Consider the following 18705-nt stretch of genomic DNA (forward strand, 5'->3'; position numbering starts at 1 on the left):
GTAAACTCCCCTTAGAGTTTAATCTCTTAAAACAATTAACAAACTAAACAAATTATATTCTAAAAGACAAGCTGAGGAGGAATAATTATAAATGATAAGTAAGAACTAAATCCATATGTATGAAATATATAAAAAGCTCTTAAAAATCAAGAAAGGAAAAAAGACAGTCATAATAGAAGAATAGGCAAAAAATACGGATAAATAACCATAAAAAGAAAAGTACAAATTCTGTTGACCCTTGAACAGTGCAGGAATTAGGTGTGCTGACCCTCTGCAGTGAAGAATTTGATCATAACTTATAGTGGGCTCTCCGCATATGTCGTTCCTCTATATCTGAGGTTCTACATCTGGATTTGCAATGCATTCAACCAACTGTGGATCTTGTAGTACTACAGTGTTTATTACTAGAAAAAACTGACATATAAATGGACCCCTGCAGTTCACACCCATGTTGTTAAAGAGCCAACCAGTATAGTTATCTCTTACTATCTACTCACTGACCAAACTGAGGAATCAAGTATAGTCAGATAAATGTATTAATCCCTCCCTACCTGAATTATTCTCACTTGATACCTGTATTAGTTCCCTAGGGCTGCTGTAACAAAGTATCACTAGTTGCTTTTCTTAAAACATCAAACATGTATTTTCTCACTTCTAGAGACTAAGAGTCTCACGTCAAGGTGTCAGCAGGGATATGTCCCTACTGAAGTCTCTGTGAGAGGATCCTTCCTTACCTCCCCCTAGGTTCTTTTGGTTCCAACAATTCTAGAGGTTCTTGGCTTATAGAAACACCAGACTCTGTCAACACATGGCATTCTCCCTGTGTGTGTCTCGCAATTTCTCATTCCTTTTAAGTATATCCGTCATAGGGTTTAGCACCCCCTCCCCACCCATCCAAGTTAATCCTTCTCTTAACTTGATTGTATTTGCAAAGACCTTATTTCCAAATAAATTCACAGCCAGAGGAACCAGGGGTTAGCATTTCAACTTGTCTCTTAGGGGGGTGTAATTCAACCCACAACTGCACTTGAAATTCAACCTGGTAGATTAGAGTAACACAGCATCCTTTGCTCTCTGAACTTGGTCTCTAAATGCTTCAGTATCCAAACTAAGAAATTAAAACAGGTTAAAAAAATGAGAGATATTTGTCACTAACAAACATATTAGACACTGTTCACCCTGATTAGTGATCAAATAAATGAAAACTAAAACAGTAACAAGATACTAATTTTTGCTATGAGATGGTAAAAAATAAACAATGAAAATACTCAGTGTGTTCACACAAGTGATGGGAGTGCAAATATGTGGATATGACATATTTGAAAGACAATTTGACCTTATCAGTGTAGTTTTAAATACTCATCTTAAGAAAGTAATTTAAGGATGTCCATTATCCATTGTTGATTATAGCATATCACTTGGAACTACCCAAATGTTGAATGATAGAGAATTAATTATATGATAGTAGATCCATGGTGCTAGATGGGCTAAGAACATTTAATGGAATGAAGTTCATGATATGTCAGAATACTCTGTTTTTTATTAAGCAAAATCTTATCAAGTTATCAAAACAATACATTTCTATTTAAATAGACTTATATGTCTGGGAAAAGATGAAGCAAAATATACACCAAAAAGGCAAATAACAGTAGTAATTAGGAGTTCCCTGGTGGCCTAGTAGTTAAGGATTTGGCCTTGTCACTGCTGTGGCTCAGTTTGATCCCTGGCCGGAGAACTTCTGCATGCCTCAAGCGCCACCAAAAATTTTTTTTAAAAGCCCCCTAGGAGTTCCTGTCATGGCGCAGCAGAAACGAAGCCAACTAGGAACCATGAGGTTGTGGGTTTGATCCCTGGCCTCGCTCAGTGGGTTGAGGATCCGGCGTTGCCATGAGCTGTGGTGTAGGTCGCAGACGCGGCTCGGATCCTGAGTTGCTGTGGCTCTGGCGTAGGCCGGCTACTACAGCTCTGATTAGACCCCTAGCCTGGGAACCTGCATATGCCGCTGGTGCAGCCCTAAAAAAGGACTAAAGACAGGGGAAAAAAAACAAACAAACCCCAAACCGGTAATGATTATTCTGGTTAGTAGAATTATAGATGAGTTTTTAAAATGTTCCTTGAGCTATTTTCAAATTTTTCTACATGTTATTCGTAGGGAGAAGAGCTAGATTAGGGGTTTGGGATGAACATATACATACTACCCTATATAAAATAAGTAAATAACAGGGACCTACTGCATAGCACAGGGAACCATTCTCAATATCTTGTAATAATCTATAATGGAAAAGATTTGTATATGTATGTATAACTGAATCATTTTGCTATATAATTGAAACTAACACAACATTGTAAATTAACTGTGCCACAATAAAAATAAAAGCTTAAAATCTTTTTTTTTTGGCCACACCTGAGGCATATAGAAATTCCTGGGCCAGGGATCAAATCTGAGCCACAGCTGCAGCAATGCCAGATTTTTAACCCACTGTCTCAGGCCAGGGATAGACCCTGAGCTTCAGCAGTGACCCAAGCTGCTTCAGAGACAACACCAGATCCTTAACCTGCTGTGCCACAGGGGGAACTCCCTAAAAAATCTTTTCTACAGTAAACATGTATTACAATTAGAATAAAGAACTAAGCAGTTCCTATAATTGATAAAGTTCTTTTTTTCGTCTTCTTCTGGTTATTTTTTTGCTTTTTAGAGCCATACCCGAGGCACATGGAGGTTCCCAGGCTAGGGGTCCACTCGGAGCTACAGCTGCTGGCCCATGCCACAGTCACAGCAACGCCAGATCTGAGCCGCTGTGGTATAATCTGTGACCTATACCACAGCTCACGGCAAAGCCGGATCCTTAACCCACGGAGCGAGACCAGGGATTCGTTAACCACTGGGCCACTATGGGAACACCTTCTTCTGTTTTCTTTTTTTATTTTTTTTTCTTTTTCAGCTGCACCTGCAGTGTATGGAAGTTCCCAGACCAGGGATCAAATCTGAGCTCGAGCTGTGACCTACAGTACAGCTGCAGCAGTACTGGATCCTTAACCCACTGTGCCACTGCAGAAACTCCCTAAACTGATAAAGTTCTAAATGCCATAGTACAATCAGAAAAAAAAGATAATATTTAGTAAAGTAGTAATTTTAAGGTTCATAACAGTAATTCCAGTATGATTCAGGGAAGAGGATACCAGTGTGGTTCCAATCAAGAAGGCCTTACAAGGCAGGGTGCGCTTTAGGTGGTCCTTGAAGCATATAGATACAGACATAAGAGCTAGATTTTCTCAATATGCAAAACAACATGGAGACCCCACTATGGGGCAGCGCGATCAGTGGTGTCTTGGGAGCTCTGGGTCGCAGGTTTGATTCCTGGCCCAACACTGTGTGTTAAGGAACCGGCATTGCTGCAGCTGTGGCTTAGGTCACAACCGTGGCTTGGATCTGATCCCTGGCCTGTGAACTCCATATGCCTTGGGACAGCCAAAAAATGAAAGAAAAAAAGAAAGAAATACAAGATGGACAAAGAATAAATGAACTTATACTTTAAAAACATATCTTGGAGGAGTTCCTATCATGGCTCAGTGGAAACGAATCTTACTAGCATCCATAAGGACACAGGTTTGATCCCTGGCCTCACTCAGTGGGTTAAGGATCCGGCATTGCTGTGAGTGGCTCGAGTCCCGTGTGCTGTGGCTGTGGCATAGGACAGCAGCTACAGGCCAGTGTCTACAGTTCCAATTCAACCCTTAGCCTGGGAACCTCCTTATGCCGTGGGTGCGGCACTAAAAAAATAAAACAAAAAAACATCTTGGTGTTCCTGTTGTGGCTCAGCAGTAACAAACCCAACTGGTATCCATGAGGACACAGGTTTCATCCCTGGCCTTGCTCAGTGGGTTCAGGATCCCACGTTGCCATGAGCAGGTTGAGTAGGTTGCAGACATGGCTCTGATGCTGCTTTGCTGTGGCTGTGGTGTAGGCCGGCAGCTATAGCTTCAATTTGACCCCTAGCCTGGGAACTTCCCATGTCCTGCAAGTGTGGCCCTAAGGAAGGAAAAAAAAAAAAAAAAAGTCTTACTCAAATTCTCTTTTCCATTTACTTGCATAGAACTGGTCTTTTTGCATTAAATATTTGTATATATTTATATGTGTATCTATAACATTGCTTGACCTTAATTTGTTTTTAATAGGCTGATGTTCAAGTGCAGTTGATCAGCAAAGGCCAACCAAACCCTTTGAAAAATATTCTAAATGAAAGTGACATAGTATTCGTCGTGGAAAATGTGGTAAGTAGTGCTTGGGCTTTGTGGTTAATTCTTTTTTTTTTTGTTTTTTTTTTGGCTGCCCTGTGGCATATGGATCTCCTGGGCCAGGAATCATATCCAAGCTGCAGCCATGAACAATGAACAAAGCTTCAGTTGTAGCAGTACCAGATCTTTAACCCTCTGCGCCAGGCCGGGGATCCAAACTGCATCCCAACGCTCCCAAGACGCTGCCTATCCCATTGCACCGTAGTAGGAGCTCCTCAGGTTAATTCTTAATAGCAGATTTGGTTTCTTGGGGATCATCTCAAATGTACACATTTTCTTACCAACATATTAATAAGAATGGATTTTAATATGTTTTAGTAATAAGTACAGTGCTGTCTCACAGATAAAATGTGAACCACATATGTAAATAATTTTCTAATACCCTCATTTAAAAAGAAGTAACATTAATTTTCATATCATAAAATTGACTTTTTTGTTACTCAGTTCTATGAATTTTACTATATATATATATATATATATATATATATATATATATATAAAAAACTTGGTAATCACCACAATAATCAGAACCCAAAATCTGTCACCCCAAAAAACTCCTTTGTGCTATCACTTTAAAATCATTCCCTCTTCTCCCTCACTGTAGTTTTGTCTTTTCTTCTTTTTTGGCTGTGCAGCATGCAGAAGTTCCTGGGCCAGGGATGGAATTTGTTCCACAACAGTGACAAGGCCTAATCTTAGGCCACCAGGGAACTTCCAGTAATGCTTTTTGTTTAATCTGATGTATCGGGAGTTCCCGTTGTGGCGCAGTGGTTAACGAATCCGACTAGGAACCATGAGGTTGCGGGTTCGGTCCCTGCCCTTGCTCAGTGGGTTAATGATCCGGCCGCTGGAGCGGCCCAAGAAATAGCAAAAACACAAAAGCCAAAAAAAAAAAAAAAAAATCTGATGTATCGGATGTTACCATTTCAATACCTAATTAATATACAAATCATTAATGAGATATTTTAAGTTTTCTTTTTTCCATAATCTGTCTTCAAAATCTGGTATGTATTTTACATTTCAATCTCGATTTGATCTGGTTGTGATTCAGGTGCTCAAAAGCCACATGTGGCTGGTGAGTGGCTACTTTATTGAACAGCACAGCATAAGTAGCTATGACTCATGAATTTCTACTTTAGTTTTTGCTTGTTAAATGTAACAAGACGGAACTTCTTATTTTTTGTATCACCTTATAATTACAACCTTAAACCTTTGTGTTTTAAATATGGGAACTTTCTGCTATCTTGCACAGAGAACTATATTGAGTCCCTTGTAATAGAGCATGATGGAAGATAATATGAGAAAAAGAATGTATATATATGTATGACTGGGTCACTTTTCTGTACAGCAGAAATTGACAGAACATTGAAATCAGCTGTACTTGAATTAAAAATTTTTAAAAATAAATATGGGAACTGTTTTGGCAGAGCAATAACAGTGATTTTTATTGAGTGTTGATAATGCTGTCACATTGCACAGTTGTTTTGGGGCCAGAACCCCTATTTTGGGTACATTGTTTCTGAAGTAGATAGGAATAGGATCTGATAGAGGAAAGTGGATATTGCTTTATTTTTATTTTATTTTATTTTATTTTTTTCATCTTTTTAGGGCCCCACCCATGGCATATGGAGGGTCCCAGGCTAGGGGTTGAATCAGAGCTGTAGCCACCAGCCTACACCAGAGCCACAGCAACACCAGATCTGAGCCACATCAGCAAGCTGCACCACAGCTTACGGCATCTCCGGATCCTGAACCCACTGAGTGAGGCCCGGGATAGAACCTGCATCCTCAGGGATGCTAGTCAGATTCATTTCTGCTGAGCCACGACAGGAACCCCAGATGTTCCTTTAGAAGGAACACCTCTGTCTGCTTTGGAACTCACGTGCTGTCTGAACGGGCATCATGATAAATGACCAGGGAGCTCTTTATTTAAAATATAGACAAAATAGGAGTTCCCATCGTGGCGCAGTGGTTAATGAATCTGACTAGGAACCATGAGGTTGCGGGTTTGGTCCCTGCCCTTGCTCAGTGGGTTAACGATCCGGCGTTGCCGTGAGCTGTGGTGTAGGTTGCAGACGCGGCTCGGATCCCGCGTTGCTGTGGCTCTGGCGTAGGCCGGTGGCTACAGCTTCGGTTGGACCCCTAGCCTGGGAACCTTCATATGCCGAGGGAGCGGCCCAAGAAATAGCAACAACAACAACAACAACAACAAAAAGACAAAAAATAAATAAATAAATAAATAAAAAATAAAATAAAATAAAATATAGGCAAAATAAAACTCCTCTATGAGGAGGGGACCTACTTTGTTTCTCCTTTTTATTAATGATACTTAATCTATAGTAGTGGACAGATGGCTTGGAAAATAATTATATGTGATGGAATTTTTACTTTATTATGGAGAGACAGGAAAATGTTTGAAGAGCAAAAGATGGTCAGATGAAGTGAATTATCTAGGAAAAGATAAAGATGAGCAGAGGGTATTTGTGGAATCAGTCGCCATACTAGTGAGAATGTAGCTTGGAGTTGTGAGGAGTTACCTGGAATTCATTGAGGCACTGGCATTTTTGAATGGGCAACAATTTAAATGGCATATATTTTTGCAAAGATCAGTAGAATTTAAAGCCTGAGTTTTAGGCAGATGGATATTGAAAAGTAGAATGGAAGGGAAAAATGACATTTCTTGAAAACTTCTAGTTCCAGGAAACTATTGGAAACCTGGGCCTTGGATGGGAATAAAATCTGGAATCTGGCAGAAGAAATTCAAAGTTGAGAAAACATCTCTGTCTGAGAGCTATTAGGTATTTACTGCTAGAAGAGCTTAATGGACAAGAGCTAGAGTTTTGAAAGTCAGACTTGGAGTTCCTGTTGTGGCTCAGTGGTTGACGAATCCAACTAGGAATCATGAGGTTGCGGGTTCGATCCCTGGCCTTGCTTAGTGGGTTAAGGATCTGGTATTGCCATGAGCTGTGGTGTAGGTCGCAGATGCAGCTTGGATCCTGCGTTGCTGTGGCTCTGGTGTAGGCTGGTGGCTGTGGCTCCTATTCAACCCCTAGCCTGGAAATCTCCATATGCCATGGGAGCGGCCCAAGAAATGGCAAAAAGACCAAAAAAAAAAAAAAAAAAAAAAAAAGGAAAGAAAGTCAGACTGCCTATGTATGTGTATATATTCTTTTTTTTTTTTGAACCCACAGCATATGGAGGTTCCCAGGCTAAGGGTCGAATCGACACTGCACCTGGCAGCCTATGCCACAGCCACAGCAATGTGGGATCTGAGTCTCATCTTTGAATCTTCGACCTACACCTCAGCTCAAAGCAACACCAGATCCCTGACCCACTGATTGAGGCCAGATATTGAACCCACATCCTCATGGATATGTTTTCGTTTCTGGTGTGCCACAATGGAAACTCCCCTACCTAGGTTCACATGTTTGCTTTACCACTCAGCAGCTATGTTATTCTAGGCAAGTTACTTAGCCATTTGTTAACACAGTTTTCCCATCTATAAAACAAGGTTAATTATAGTATCTATCTCAGAGTTTTTATGAAGAATAAAAGAAAGCTTAGAACAGTGGCTGGTACATATAATGCTCAGGAAATATTAATTCATATAAATATTGTTATTATTGGCAGAACTGAGCTATTTAACTAATTAAATATATGATTATCAAGAATGCATATGAGAGCTCATAGCCCTAGGGGGAATAGACTTAAAAAGTAAGTGCTGTGGACCTTGAGTTTTGGGAATGACAAAATCAGGGAGTCTCCTGTGGGTTTTCCTTGGTGTTTTGTCTTTAGCTCATCATTTTGTGCATAGTGGAGCACTTTTTTTTTTTTTTTTTTTTTTGGCCTTTTTGCCATTTCTTGGGCCACTTGCACGGCATATGGAGGTTCCCAGGCTAGGGGTCTAATTGGAGCTGTAGCTGCTTGCCTACACCAGAGCCACAGCAACTCGGGATCCGAGCCGCATCTGGGACCTACACCACAGCTCATGGCAACGCTGGATCCTGAACCCACCGAGCAAGGCCGGGGATCGAACCCGCAACCTCATGGTTCCTAGTCAGATTCGTTAACCACTGAGCCACGACAGGAACTCCAGCACTTCCTTTTCAGATGATATTATATACTTTGTTCATTAATAGCATGAAGATCAATATCAACTTAGATCAATATCTTTTTATAGGACAGTGGAAATGCTTCTGATGATAAGATTTGTTGGTACCAAACTGGTTTGTAGCTACTATTCTTGCTATAACCCAGTCATTTGTGCTGAAGGGCTTAAAAATTATGTACATTATGTGAATTGACTGTTATCTTAAGTATTCTTTTACTTAATTAAACATTTTTAAAGCCTTTAGAAAAGGAAGAAACAAGTCATGTTGAAGAACTACAGTCGGAAGCAACTGCTATTTCTGATTTCTCTACTAGTGAAAATGCTGGACCACTTGCTATACCAGTTGGGAGAGCCAGGTAAGTTTTTTCTTAGGGTAGGGATGAAAGGTAGGATTTAAACTAAAGTGTTCTTATGAACATAGTGGGGGAAATGTGCATCTGTGCAGATCCTTCACTCTCTCCTTTCTCTTCTCCCTTGATGTGTAGTACACTCAGTGCTTTAAGATAGCTCTACTTGTCTCTCCCGTAGGAATCCCAAGAATGACCGAGACAGTTGGGGTGATCTTCCCATTCCCCTATACTGTTTACTGTTATTAGTAATTGTTTTCCTTTTTTTCTTTTTTGGCCACACCATTGGCATATGGAGTTCCTGAGCCAGGGATTGATTTCCAGACGAAGCTGTGACCCACGCCACAGCTACAGCAATGCCAGATCCTTAACCACTATGCCAGGCTAGGGATAGAACCCTCACCCCTGCAGCGGGCCTGAGCCACTGCAGAGACAATACCGATCCTGCTGCGCCACAGTGGGAACTGCTCGTTTTTCCTTATCTTTAATCTGGTCCCTCTCTAATCTTTTTTCTTCACTGCTGCCAGAGTCATCTTTATAAAACGACAGCCTTATTATATTGCTTCTCTGGTTAAAAGCTCTTGAGTAGTTCTTTTGTCACACAGTAAAATCCAAATTCCTTATGAGTTACATAGGAGTCTTCACCATCTAGTCCAGTGGTCCTCCATAGGGGTGCCATAGCCAGCAGGCATTTGCAAATATGTAGGGGTACTTTCTGTTTGTCACAATGACTGTGGGAAGCTATTGACCTGGGCTGTGAATGGTAAATGTCCTGCAGTGCATGGGAGTCTCCTGTCCAATGAGGAATCATTTCACCCAGATGCCGGTAGTGGTGCATTAGAAACCTTACTGCCTCTGACTGCTTTGCCAGCTGTACCTGCTGCCCCAGCCCCCCATAGCCATTTGACTTTCCCTCTTCCTGGTCTCCCTCAACTCCAAAACCAAGAAATCTTTTCCACTAAGGAGTCATGGAGGATCTAGTCATACATATAATAAATTAGAGAATAAGAACTATAATAACAATATTCACAAAGTGACTTTCCTTCATGGTGGCTTTTTTTTTGTTTTGTTTTTCTGTGTGGAAACTATTTTGTAGTTAATCAGTCTTTTCTTTTGTGCTTTCTTTTTTTTTCAGGGCCGCACCCATGGCATATGGAGGTTCCCAGGCAAGGGGTCGAAGTGGACCTGTAGCCACCAGCCTATGCCACAGCCACAGCAACGCTGGATCCAAGCTGCATCTGCGACCTACACCACAGCTCATGGCAACGCTGGATCCTTAACCCACTGAGCAAGGTCAGGGATCAAACCCACAACCTCATGGTTCCTAGTTGGATTCATTTCCGCTGTGTCATGACAGGAACTCCTGAAATAAAATGTTAAGCCATGTTTTTGGATAACTTTTAATTCTGATACAGTTTCAAATTTATAAAAAAGTTGAAAGGGTAGTACAGGAACTTCTGTGTACCCTTAACCAGATTCACCAATTATGTACACTTTACTACCTCTGCTCTGTCATTCTGTCACTTACTCCTCCTCTTCTCCTCCTCCTGTCCCTACCCCACTCCTCATATACATATCACACACACATATTTTTCAGAAATGAAATATTGACAGTATGTTGGAGACATTGTGCTCCTTTCCCTTCACTCTGTATTCCCTAAGATCTAGTACCTTGTCTTATATAACCACTGAACAGTGATCAAAATCTGGCAATTTGGAGTTCCTGCTGTGGCACAGTGGGTTAAGAATCTGACTGCAGGGGCATGGGTTCAATCCCCAGCCTGGTGCAGTGGGTTAAAAGATCCACTGTTGCCGCAGCCAAGGTGTAGATCACAGCTGTTGCACAAGATTCAACTCCTGGCCCCGGGAACTTCCATATGCTACAGGTGCAGCCATTGAAAAAATTGGAGGAGTTCCCATTGTGGCTCAGCGAAAACAAATTTGACTATTGTCCATGAGGACGCAGGTTCAATCCCTGGCCAGCCTGGCTCAGTGGGTTAAGGATCTGGCATTGGCATGAACTGTGGTTTAAGTCACAGATGCGGCTCGGATCTGGCATTGCTACGGCATAGACCAGCGGCTACAGCTCTGATTCGTGCCCCCCCCCCAAGCTTGGGAACCTCCATATGCCAGGAGTGCAACACTAAAAAGACCAAAAAAAAAAAAAAAAAAAAATGGAAATTTAGCATTGTTACAATACTGCTATCTAAATCACACAGAGTAGATTAAAATTTCCTTAAATGTTCAGTGACTAATGATCTTAAGCATCTTTTCATGTGATTACTGGCTTCTACTTTCTCCCAGCCTCCCAGCTTTATTAAAATATCTGGAGTTCCCATTGTGGTTCAGTGGGTTAAGAACTCAGCATAGTTCTGTGAGGATGTGGTTTTGATCCCTGACCTCATTTTGCTACAAGCTACAATGTAGGTTGCACATGCAGCTTGGATCTGGTGTTGCTGTGGCTGTGGCGTAGGCCTGTAGCTCCAGCTCTGATTCAAGCCCTAGCCTGGGAATGTTAGACCATATGTTGAACTCCCTGCTTTTAGTAGCTATGATCCTATCACACTGTCACTTTCTGGTGTGGGCTTCTTCTTTTTTCTTTTTTTTCTTTTTAGGGCCACACCCGTGGCATATGGAAGTTCCCAGGCTAGGGGTCAAATCAGAGCCACAGCTGTAGGCCTATACTGAGTGACAGCAACACCAAATCCAAGCCACATCTGCCACCTATACCACAGCTAGTGGCAACACAGATCCTTTAACCCACTGAGTGAGGCCAGGGATCGAACCTGCATCCTCATGGATATTAGTCAGGTTCTTAACCTGCTGAGCCACAATGGGAACTCCTGGTGCCGGCATCTTGATCTGCCTTGTGTCTCTTTCTCCCACCTTTACACTGGTGAAATACGAATTTTGCCACTTAGTTTCCATATCTTTGTTTCTAGGATACTATGATGTTGTGATTTATAATAAGAAACGTATTTGGTGTTTGTCCACCATTCCTGGCATTCTTCATTCTAAAACCTTTGGAATTTCCTAAGTGTTGAGACTAATAAAGGTGTCTTTTGTTATCTTAATGAGGTAATTTTTGGACTGCCCTTAGGTAACCTAACTATGGGTTTCCAGGTAAAGAACCTTGTGGCTAAAAGGTTGGAACTTTGAGACCCACCCCAGCCTTGGGAGGGGAGAGGGGCTGGAGGTTGAGTTCCATCACCAGTGGCCAATGATTTATTTACTCAATCATGCCTATGTAATGAAACCTCCATTAAAACCCAAAATCAGGAGTTCCCATTGTGGCGCAGCGGAAACAAATCCCACTAGTATCCATGAAGATGAAGGTTCGATCCCTGGCCTTGCTCAGTGGGTCCGGGATCTGGCATTGCTGTGGCTTTGGTATCATCCAGCAGCTGTAGTTCCAGCTCTCCCCCTAGCTTGGGAACTTTCATTTGCAGGGGGTGTGGTCCTAAAAAAGCAAGAAACAGACCCCCCCCAAAAACCCAAAAGGAGGAGTTCCCACTATGGCACAACAGGATCTGCAGCATCTCTGCAGTGCCAGGATGCAGGTTCGATCCCTTTCACAGCACAGTGGGTTAAAGGATCTGGTGTTGCTATAGTTGTGGCATAGGTCATAACAATGGCTCAAGTCTAATCCCTGGCCTGGGAACTCCACATGATTTGAGGCAGCCAGAAAAGAAACCACAAAAACCAAATGGAAAGGGTTTGGAGAGTGGGTCATAGGAGCTCTGTGCCCTTTCCCTATGCATCTTATCCATCTGGTTATTCTTGAGTTCTACCTTTTTGTAATAAATTGGTAGTTTAGGAAGTAAAATGTTTCTATGAGTTCTCTGAGCCCCGCTAGCAAATTAATTGAACCCAAGGAAGGGGTTGTTAGAACCTGTGATCGATCTATAGCCAGTTGTTCAGACACACAAGTGACAAGTTGGAATTGGCAATTGGAAGTGGGTAGGGGGACAAGTCTTGTAGGACTGAGTCTTTAACCTATGGGAGCTGATGCTGTCTTTGGGGTAGATAGTGTCAGAATTGCCTGATGTAAGGAAAAACCTCATACACTGAAATTGGATATAGAAACTTAGATGGTGACCAGAAGTAGGATCAGAGTCAGAATCACAGATACTATTCATGGTATCTTTGGAAAAGAACGCTTTTGACTGATTGACAGTCTCTACCTATAATTTATGCTTCCTATTCTTGTTCCCAAGGCAGTTAATTGGACTCTACACCATGGCTCACAATCCTAATATGACCCATTTGAAGATTAATCGGCCAGTTACTGCCCTTCCACCCCTTTGGGTAAGGTGTGACAGTTCAGATCCTGAAGGTACCTGTTGGCTGGGAGCTGAGCTTATCACAACCAATAACGACATTACAGGAATTGTCTTATATATGGTCACCTGTAAAGGTGAGAGCTCACTCCTCTTACTTTTAGTGTGTATATGTATTTATATATTCATTTGTATGGTTATTTTGTGGTTTTTACTGAGACTTGATATTATTAAGAGGGACGTACACACAGTGGATCTTGTGTTAGCCACCATGAGTCTACTCTAGTGTGTAATTTGCAGTGTGAGGAAGATATTCCAGAAACAGATTTCTAAAAGTCTGAACAAGAGTATATGGCTTTCTTGTTTGGGTTTTATTCCATTTATATGCGTGTATTTTTGGAAATTTTCATTGGAGGATAAAAAAGTTGAATATAATGATAATATAATTCTAATTTCATAGTGGGCATTTAATTACATTTTTGGTAGTAGATTGTCTTTTGTTTCACTTTCCTTCTTTTAAAAACATTCCATCTGGGATTGAAAATTTAATTTAAAAAATTATTAGTGTTAAGTTGTGATACCCTTAGAGTTTCAGGACTGTAATTAGCTCTAATGGTGTAATTTTGAATTGTATCTTTAAATTTTTTTCTTTCTTTCATGGCCTTTAGCTGATAAAAATTTTTCTGTAAAACTTGAAGATCTAAAAAACTTACACATGAAAAGACATCACTTGTCTACTGTAAGTATTCTTTTCTATTCATTTTATTTTCTTCAAATTGCTATCGATCTGCTTTTCCAGTTTGAAAGTTTTTTCACTCCTAATATGATGAGATATTTTTCTTTAGTATTAAACTATTTGTATTTATTTTCATATCAACTGATGACTGAAAATATATATGCCTTGCCTTTTAGCTAATCTTTGTGATGAAAAAGAATTGTCTTATTTTTCCATTTGGGATAAAAGCATGATACTTTATGTTCTTTTGGGAAAAGAAACAAAGTAGTTAGGATAATGGGTCTTTGCCCTTGTGAAAACGTAGCTAATTGCGGATTATACTCTTTCAGTTAACAGCCAGGGGCTTTGCCCAATATGAGCTCTTTAAGTCCACTGCCTTGGATGATATTTCTGCTGCATCACAGACTACGATCACTTTGGATATTTCCTGGAGTCCTGTGGATGAGATTCTTCAAATCCCTCCACTCTCTTCCACTGCAACTCTGGTAGGATTGAATCCCAATTTTCTGTTGAGTTTACTCAGTGTGGGTTTACTTTGAACTTGCTTGAGGTTAGTGCTGTGTGTCTCCAGCCCAGACCCAGCCTCACCCTCCCTGAACAGCACCAAAAGGCTCAGATTGCCCATGAATTCTCACCCTTGCAGCCAGTGGAAGTTTTGCCAGGTGATCTGATCTGTTATCAACAGGGCTGCAATTATGTAATTTAAGAATTTTCCAGTGATTACTACAGTCTCTCCTTTCCTTAAAAGAGAGCAAATGGTGCACTCTGTCATGAATCACTATTCTATTAATCCCTTTTACCCCATGTTTATATTTCTAGGATCTATCTTAAGAAGTCAGAATTGATAACAAAAATATATATACAGGAGTTCCCTCGTGGCTCAGCAGGTTACGGACCCAGGGTTGTCACTGCTGTGGCTCTGGTTCCAGCTGTGGCACAGGTTTGATCCCTGGTCTAGGAACTTCTGCATGCTACAGACATGGCCAAAAATAAATAAATAAATAAGTTTCCATGATGAAATTGTATGTGTTTTTAATCATGACTTAAAGTATCTTTAATAGTGAGTAAAAATGGTTATTATTAAGTAAAAAAGTACAAAATTTATTACAGTAATATCAACTACGGTTTTAAAAAATGTACACAAAGGCCTAGATAGTGTTAAAAATAGATCCCTCAGGGTGCTGGACTTAATGATCAATTATATTTTTTATTATTATTATTATTATTTTGTCTTTAGGGTCAATCCCGAGGCATATGGAGGTTCCCAGGCTAGGGGTCAAATCAGAGCTATAACCACTGACCTATACCACAGCCACAGCAACACCAGATCTGAGCTGCATCTATGACCTACACCACAGCTCATGGTAACGCCAGATCCTTAACCCACTGAGCAAGGGCAGGGACCAAACTTGCATCCTCATGGGTACTAGTCAGATTCGTTTCCACTGAGTCATGGCAGGAACTCCCAACTATATTCTTAATGCTCTTCTTTTCCTGTAATAGGGATATATGTATAGTGGCATCAGCTTTTTTCTTTGACACCATTACCCCCCTTTTTTTAAGGTATTAGGTTTGTAAAACTTTGACCTCTAGTTAAGACAGCAAGACAGCACACTGTTGGTTTAGTTAAAAGTCTAACGACCATATTTATTGGGGAAGAGGTATTATTTTTGGTGTGTGGTAGTGCTAAATTTATTACTGAGACTTGAAATATATTTATTTATATTTCTAGTCCTTGTCCTTTTGGAAATACAGTGGAACAGAGCAGGAGAACATGTGTTCCATGTACCTACATTTGTGTTGCAGAGAATGGGTGTGGTGGCCTGAATTTAGGTTACTGTGTTGGGATGGACAGGATCTGTGGTATATCTGGGGAAGGTGTTTGAAAAGGAAATATTGACCTACTTTTTCAGTTCACTAGTGCTGGATGAAATATATTTTTAAATGTGTGGGTAGCTGGAAACACAGGTAACTGTGACTCTGATGCAGAGAAGATAGAATTATCGATGAAAACTGACTCTGGGAATTTTTTAGAATATTAAGGTGGAATCGGGAGAGCCTAGAGGTCCTCTGAGTCATCTTCACAGAGAACTGAAATTTCTTCTTGTGAGTATCCTTCTGGAATTTGTTACTTGCATGTTTTCATTAACCTAATGTTTTCATAAAAATATTTGTTAGTATCATTGCTCTTTAGTTGTGTGTTCTTCAAAATTTGTTCCAAATGTTATGTGCTTGGCAATTTAGACAGTTTAATTGACTATATGGTAGGTGTCCTTGCAATTAAAGGAAGTATTCATTAGATAGTAGTTAATAGTTAACAGTTTTTTCACCTTTTTTACTGAAGTATTTGGGTTTTATTCATATGATTGATTCCCTTCTTTCCGGATGAGTCAGCTACCAGTGTATTCCAAATGCATGTTAATAACTGGGATTTTGATTGATGCTATAGATTATAATGAGCATGTGTTTCAAGAATTTTATGTTTCAGTAATTTTAGCTCCACTTTATAAACTGAATCTCAGGGTGGGGGTTAGCTTGGCACACAAAGCCTGTTATATGTTGTATCCAATTAGTGCCCTACCTCTTTTTTCTTTAAACAGCTTTATTGAGGTAAAAATTACATCCCATAAAACTTACTCATTTTAAGTGTACATTTCAGTGGTTTTTACTATACTGACAGAGTTGTACAACCATGACCGTATTTAATTTTAGGGTATTTTCATCACCCCCCAAAGAAACTCCATACCCATTAGCAGAAACCTCCCACCCCTGGCAGCCATTAATCTAGTTTCTGTAGTACTTGGTTCCTTTTTATTACTGAATAACATTCTAGTGTATAAATATACTACATTTTTGTTTATCCATTCATGAGTTGATGGATGTTTCAGTTGTTTCTGTTTCTTGGCTATTTATGAATGATGCTGCCATGAATAGTCATATATAAGATTTTATGTGGCACATGTTTACACATGTCTTGGATGGATTTGTTGGGTCACATGGTAACTCTTTTTAACCTTTTGAGGAACTGCCAAACTGTTTAACTTTTCCAAAGTGGCTGCATCATTTTACATTTCCACCAGCAGTGTGTGTGAGGGTTCCAATTTCTCCATATCTTTTCCAGTACTTGATACTGTCTTTTTTGTTGTTGTTGTTGTTACAGCCATCCTGGGAGGGTGGGATAAAGTGGTATCTCATTATGGTTTTGATTTGCATGTCCCTGATGGCTAATGACATTTAGCATCTTCTCATGTTTGTTTTGTGTTTTGTGTTTTTGTTTTTTGTTTTTGGTATTTTTAGGACTGCACCTGCAGCATATGGAAATTCCCAGGCTAGGGGTCAAATTGGAGCTACAGCTGCTGGCCTACACCACAGCCACAGCAACACCAGATCCAGGCTGCCTCTGTGACCTACACCACAGCTCACGGCAATGCCAAATCCTTTAACCCACTGATCAAGGCCAGGGATCAAACCCACATCCTCATGGATACTAGTTGGGTTCATTACCACTGAGCCACAATGAGAAATACCTTTTCTTCTTTCTTGAAAGCTCCTCTTTCAAGATATACTCTAGGGCTTTCATCATATGTCTACCCTCCTATCTCTGCGCTCCTCTCTCCACCCTGGCAGAGGCCTTACCATTTAGCGATTTGACTAATGCTTTTATAAGGGAACTTCAGGCTCCTGTCTTTAAGCTGATACCCCTTCCAGTCTTTCCCACTTGTATCAAACTATCTCCCACTTGAGTAGAGGGCTCTTCCTTCAAATTCTAAATATGTCCAAAGGGAAACTTGACATCTTCTTCAGACTAGATTCCCTTTAAAAACCTCCCATTTCTTTCTGTGTTTTCACCATTCCTTTAATTTTCCAGGCTAGAAACCTTATCTTTTACTTTAGAAAGGACTGTCTCTACCACTACCACTTACTGCCACAGCTAGAAGCTACCACTCTACTCTGTGCCCAGCATGTGGTGCCAAGTAGTTCAGTTATTTTGCCTGAGGTGTTAGTAACTGGTCCGTGGAAGACCTGGTTTAAAACTCACTCAGGTACATGTCTATCTGATTTAAAAGTCCATGCTTTGTTACAGTCTTCCTTATAAATCACAGGATCTTAGATGTTTTATCTTTCTCTCTACCCCTCCATATCCTATTGTTTCTTTGTTTTTCATTTGAGGAACGCACTGTGCCCATCTTGGTTAAAGCCCTTATCACATCCCTCCTGGACCACTCTAATGATCCTTCGTTGTTTCACAACAGGGACATACTCTTAGCATCTTGGGCAGGTTTATTCTTTGGAGACTGGGACCATTTTATACAAAACAGAATGCCCCAAACGCTCTGGTACTCGCACTCATTGTGACATTAGAAGTTGTCTTAGTTTTCCAAAGACCCCCAAGGGGTGGAGGAGGATCTCATTTCTGTTGATCTCACTTCTCTTTTCCTTAGAATCTGTATTTTTCCCTTACTTTAGCAGTACTAGTGGCTTGCAGAGGTTCCCAGGCCCAGGGTTTGAACCCACTCTACCACAGTGACCCGAGCCACAGCAGTGACAACACTGGATTCTTAAACGGAGAACTCCAGTATTTTGGCTATTTCTGGTAGAGAAATTCTTATCTGCTTAATCATGTCATTTTTCTGTCAAAAAATCAACAATGGCTATTGTCTTCCGTATGAAATAAAAAATCTTTGAAGGTGTTAAGGTCACTATTCCTGTCTAACCCTTATTCCTTTGAGTCTGATTTGATTTGCCTCTCTTGCCTGGGAGTTTTCTCCACCCTGGGTGGAATCTTCCCACCTTCTTCATCTTATTCCTGCTCTGTAGCCAGTGGTTCCCTCATTTGAGTTGAGCTGGTGTTTCTCATTGTTCCTCTGGCCATTCCAGCCCATCTTGACCTCTTTCCTTACTTCAGTTTAGCTATTGTACGTATAGATGTGAACT

The 18705-nt window shown here is 40.6% G+C and overlaps 1 protein-coding gene across 2 annotated transcripts in view; it reads left to right on the plus strand.

The window, feature by feature from the left end:
• Positions 1-18705, plus strand: part of ZWILCH (zwilch kinetochore protein) — a 45060-nt gene that overhangs the window by 8056 nt on the left and 18299 nt on the right. For both annotated transcript variants that reach the window (XM_021100315.1, XM_021100319.1), the window contains exons 3-8: positions 4177-4272; positions 8645-8763; positions 12972-13171; positions 13703-13773; positions 14100-14255; positions 15805-15876. In XM_021100315.1, the coding sequence (XP_020955974.1) occupies positions 4177-4272; positions 8645-8763; positions 12972-13171; positions 13703-13773; positions 14100-14255; positions 15805-15876 (714 nt within the window). The remainder of the gene's footprint in view (positions 1-4176; positions 4273-8644; positions 8764-12971; positions 13172-13702; positions 13774-14099; positions 14256-15804; positions 15877-18705) is intronic.

The sequence above is a fragment of the Sus scrofa genome, chromosome 1 (genome assembly GCF_000003025.6).
Source record: "Sus scrofa isolate TJ Tabasco breed Duroc chromosome 1, Sscrofa11.1, whole genome shotgun sequence".
Taxonomy (NCBI): Eukaryota; Metazoa; Chordata; class Mammalia; order Artiodactyla; family Suidae; genus Sus; species Sus scrofa.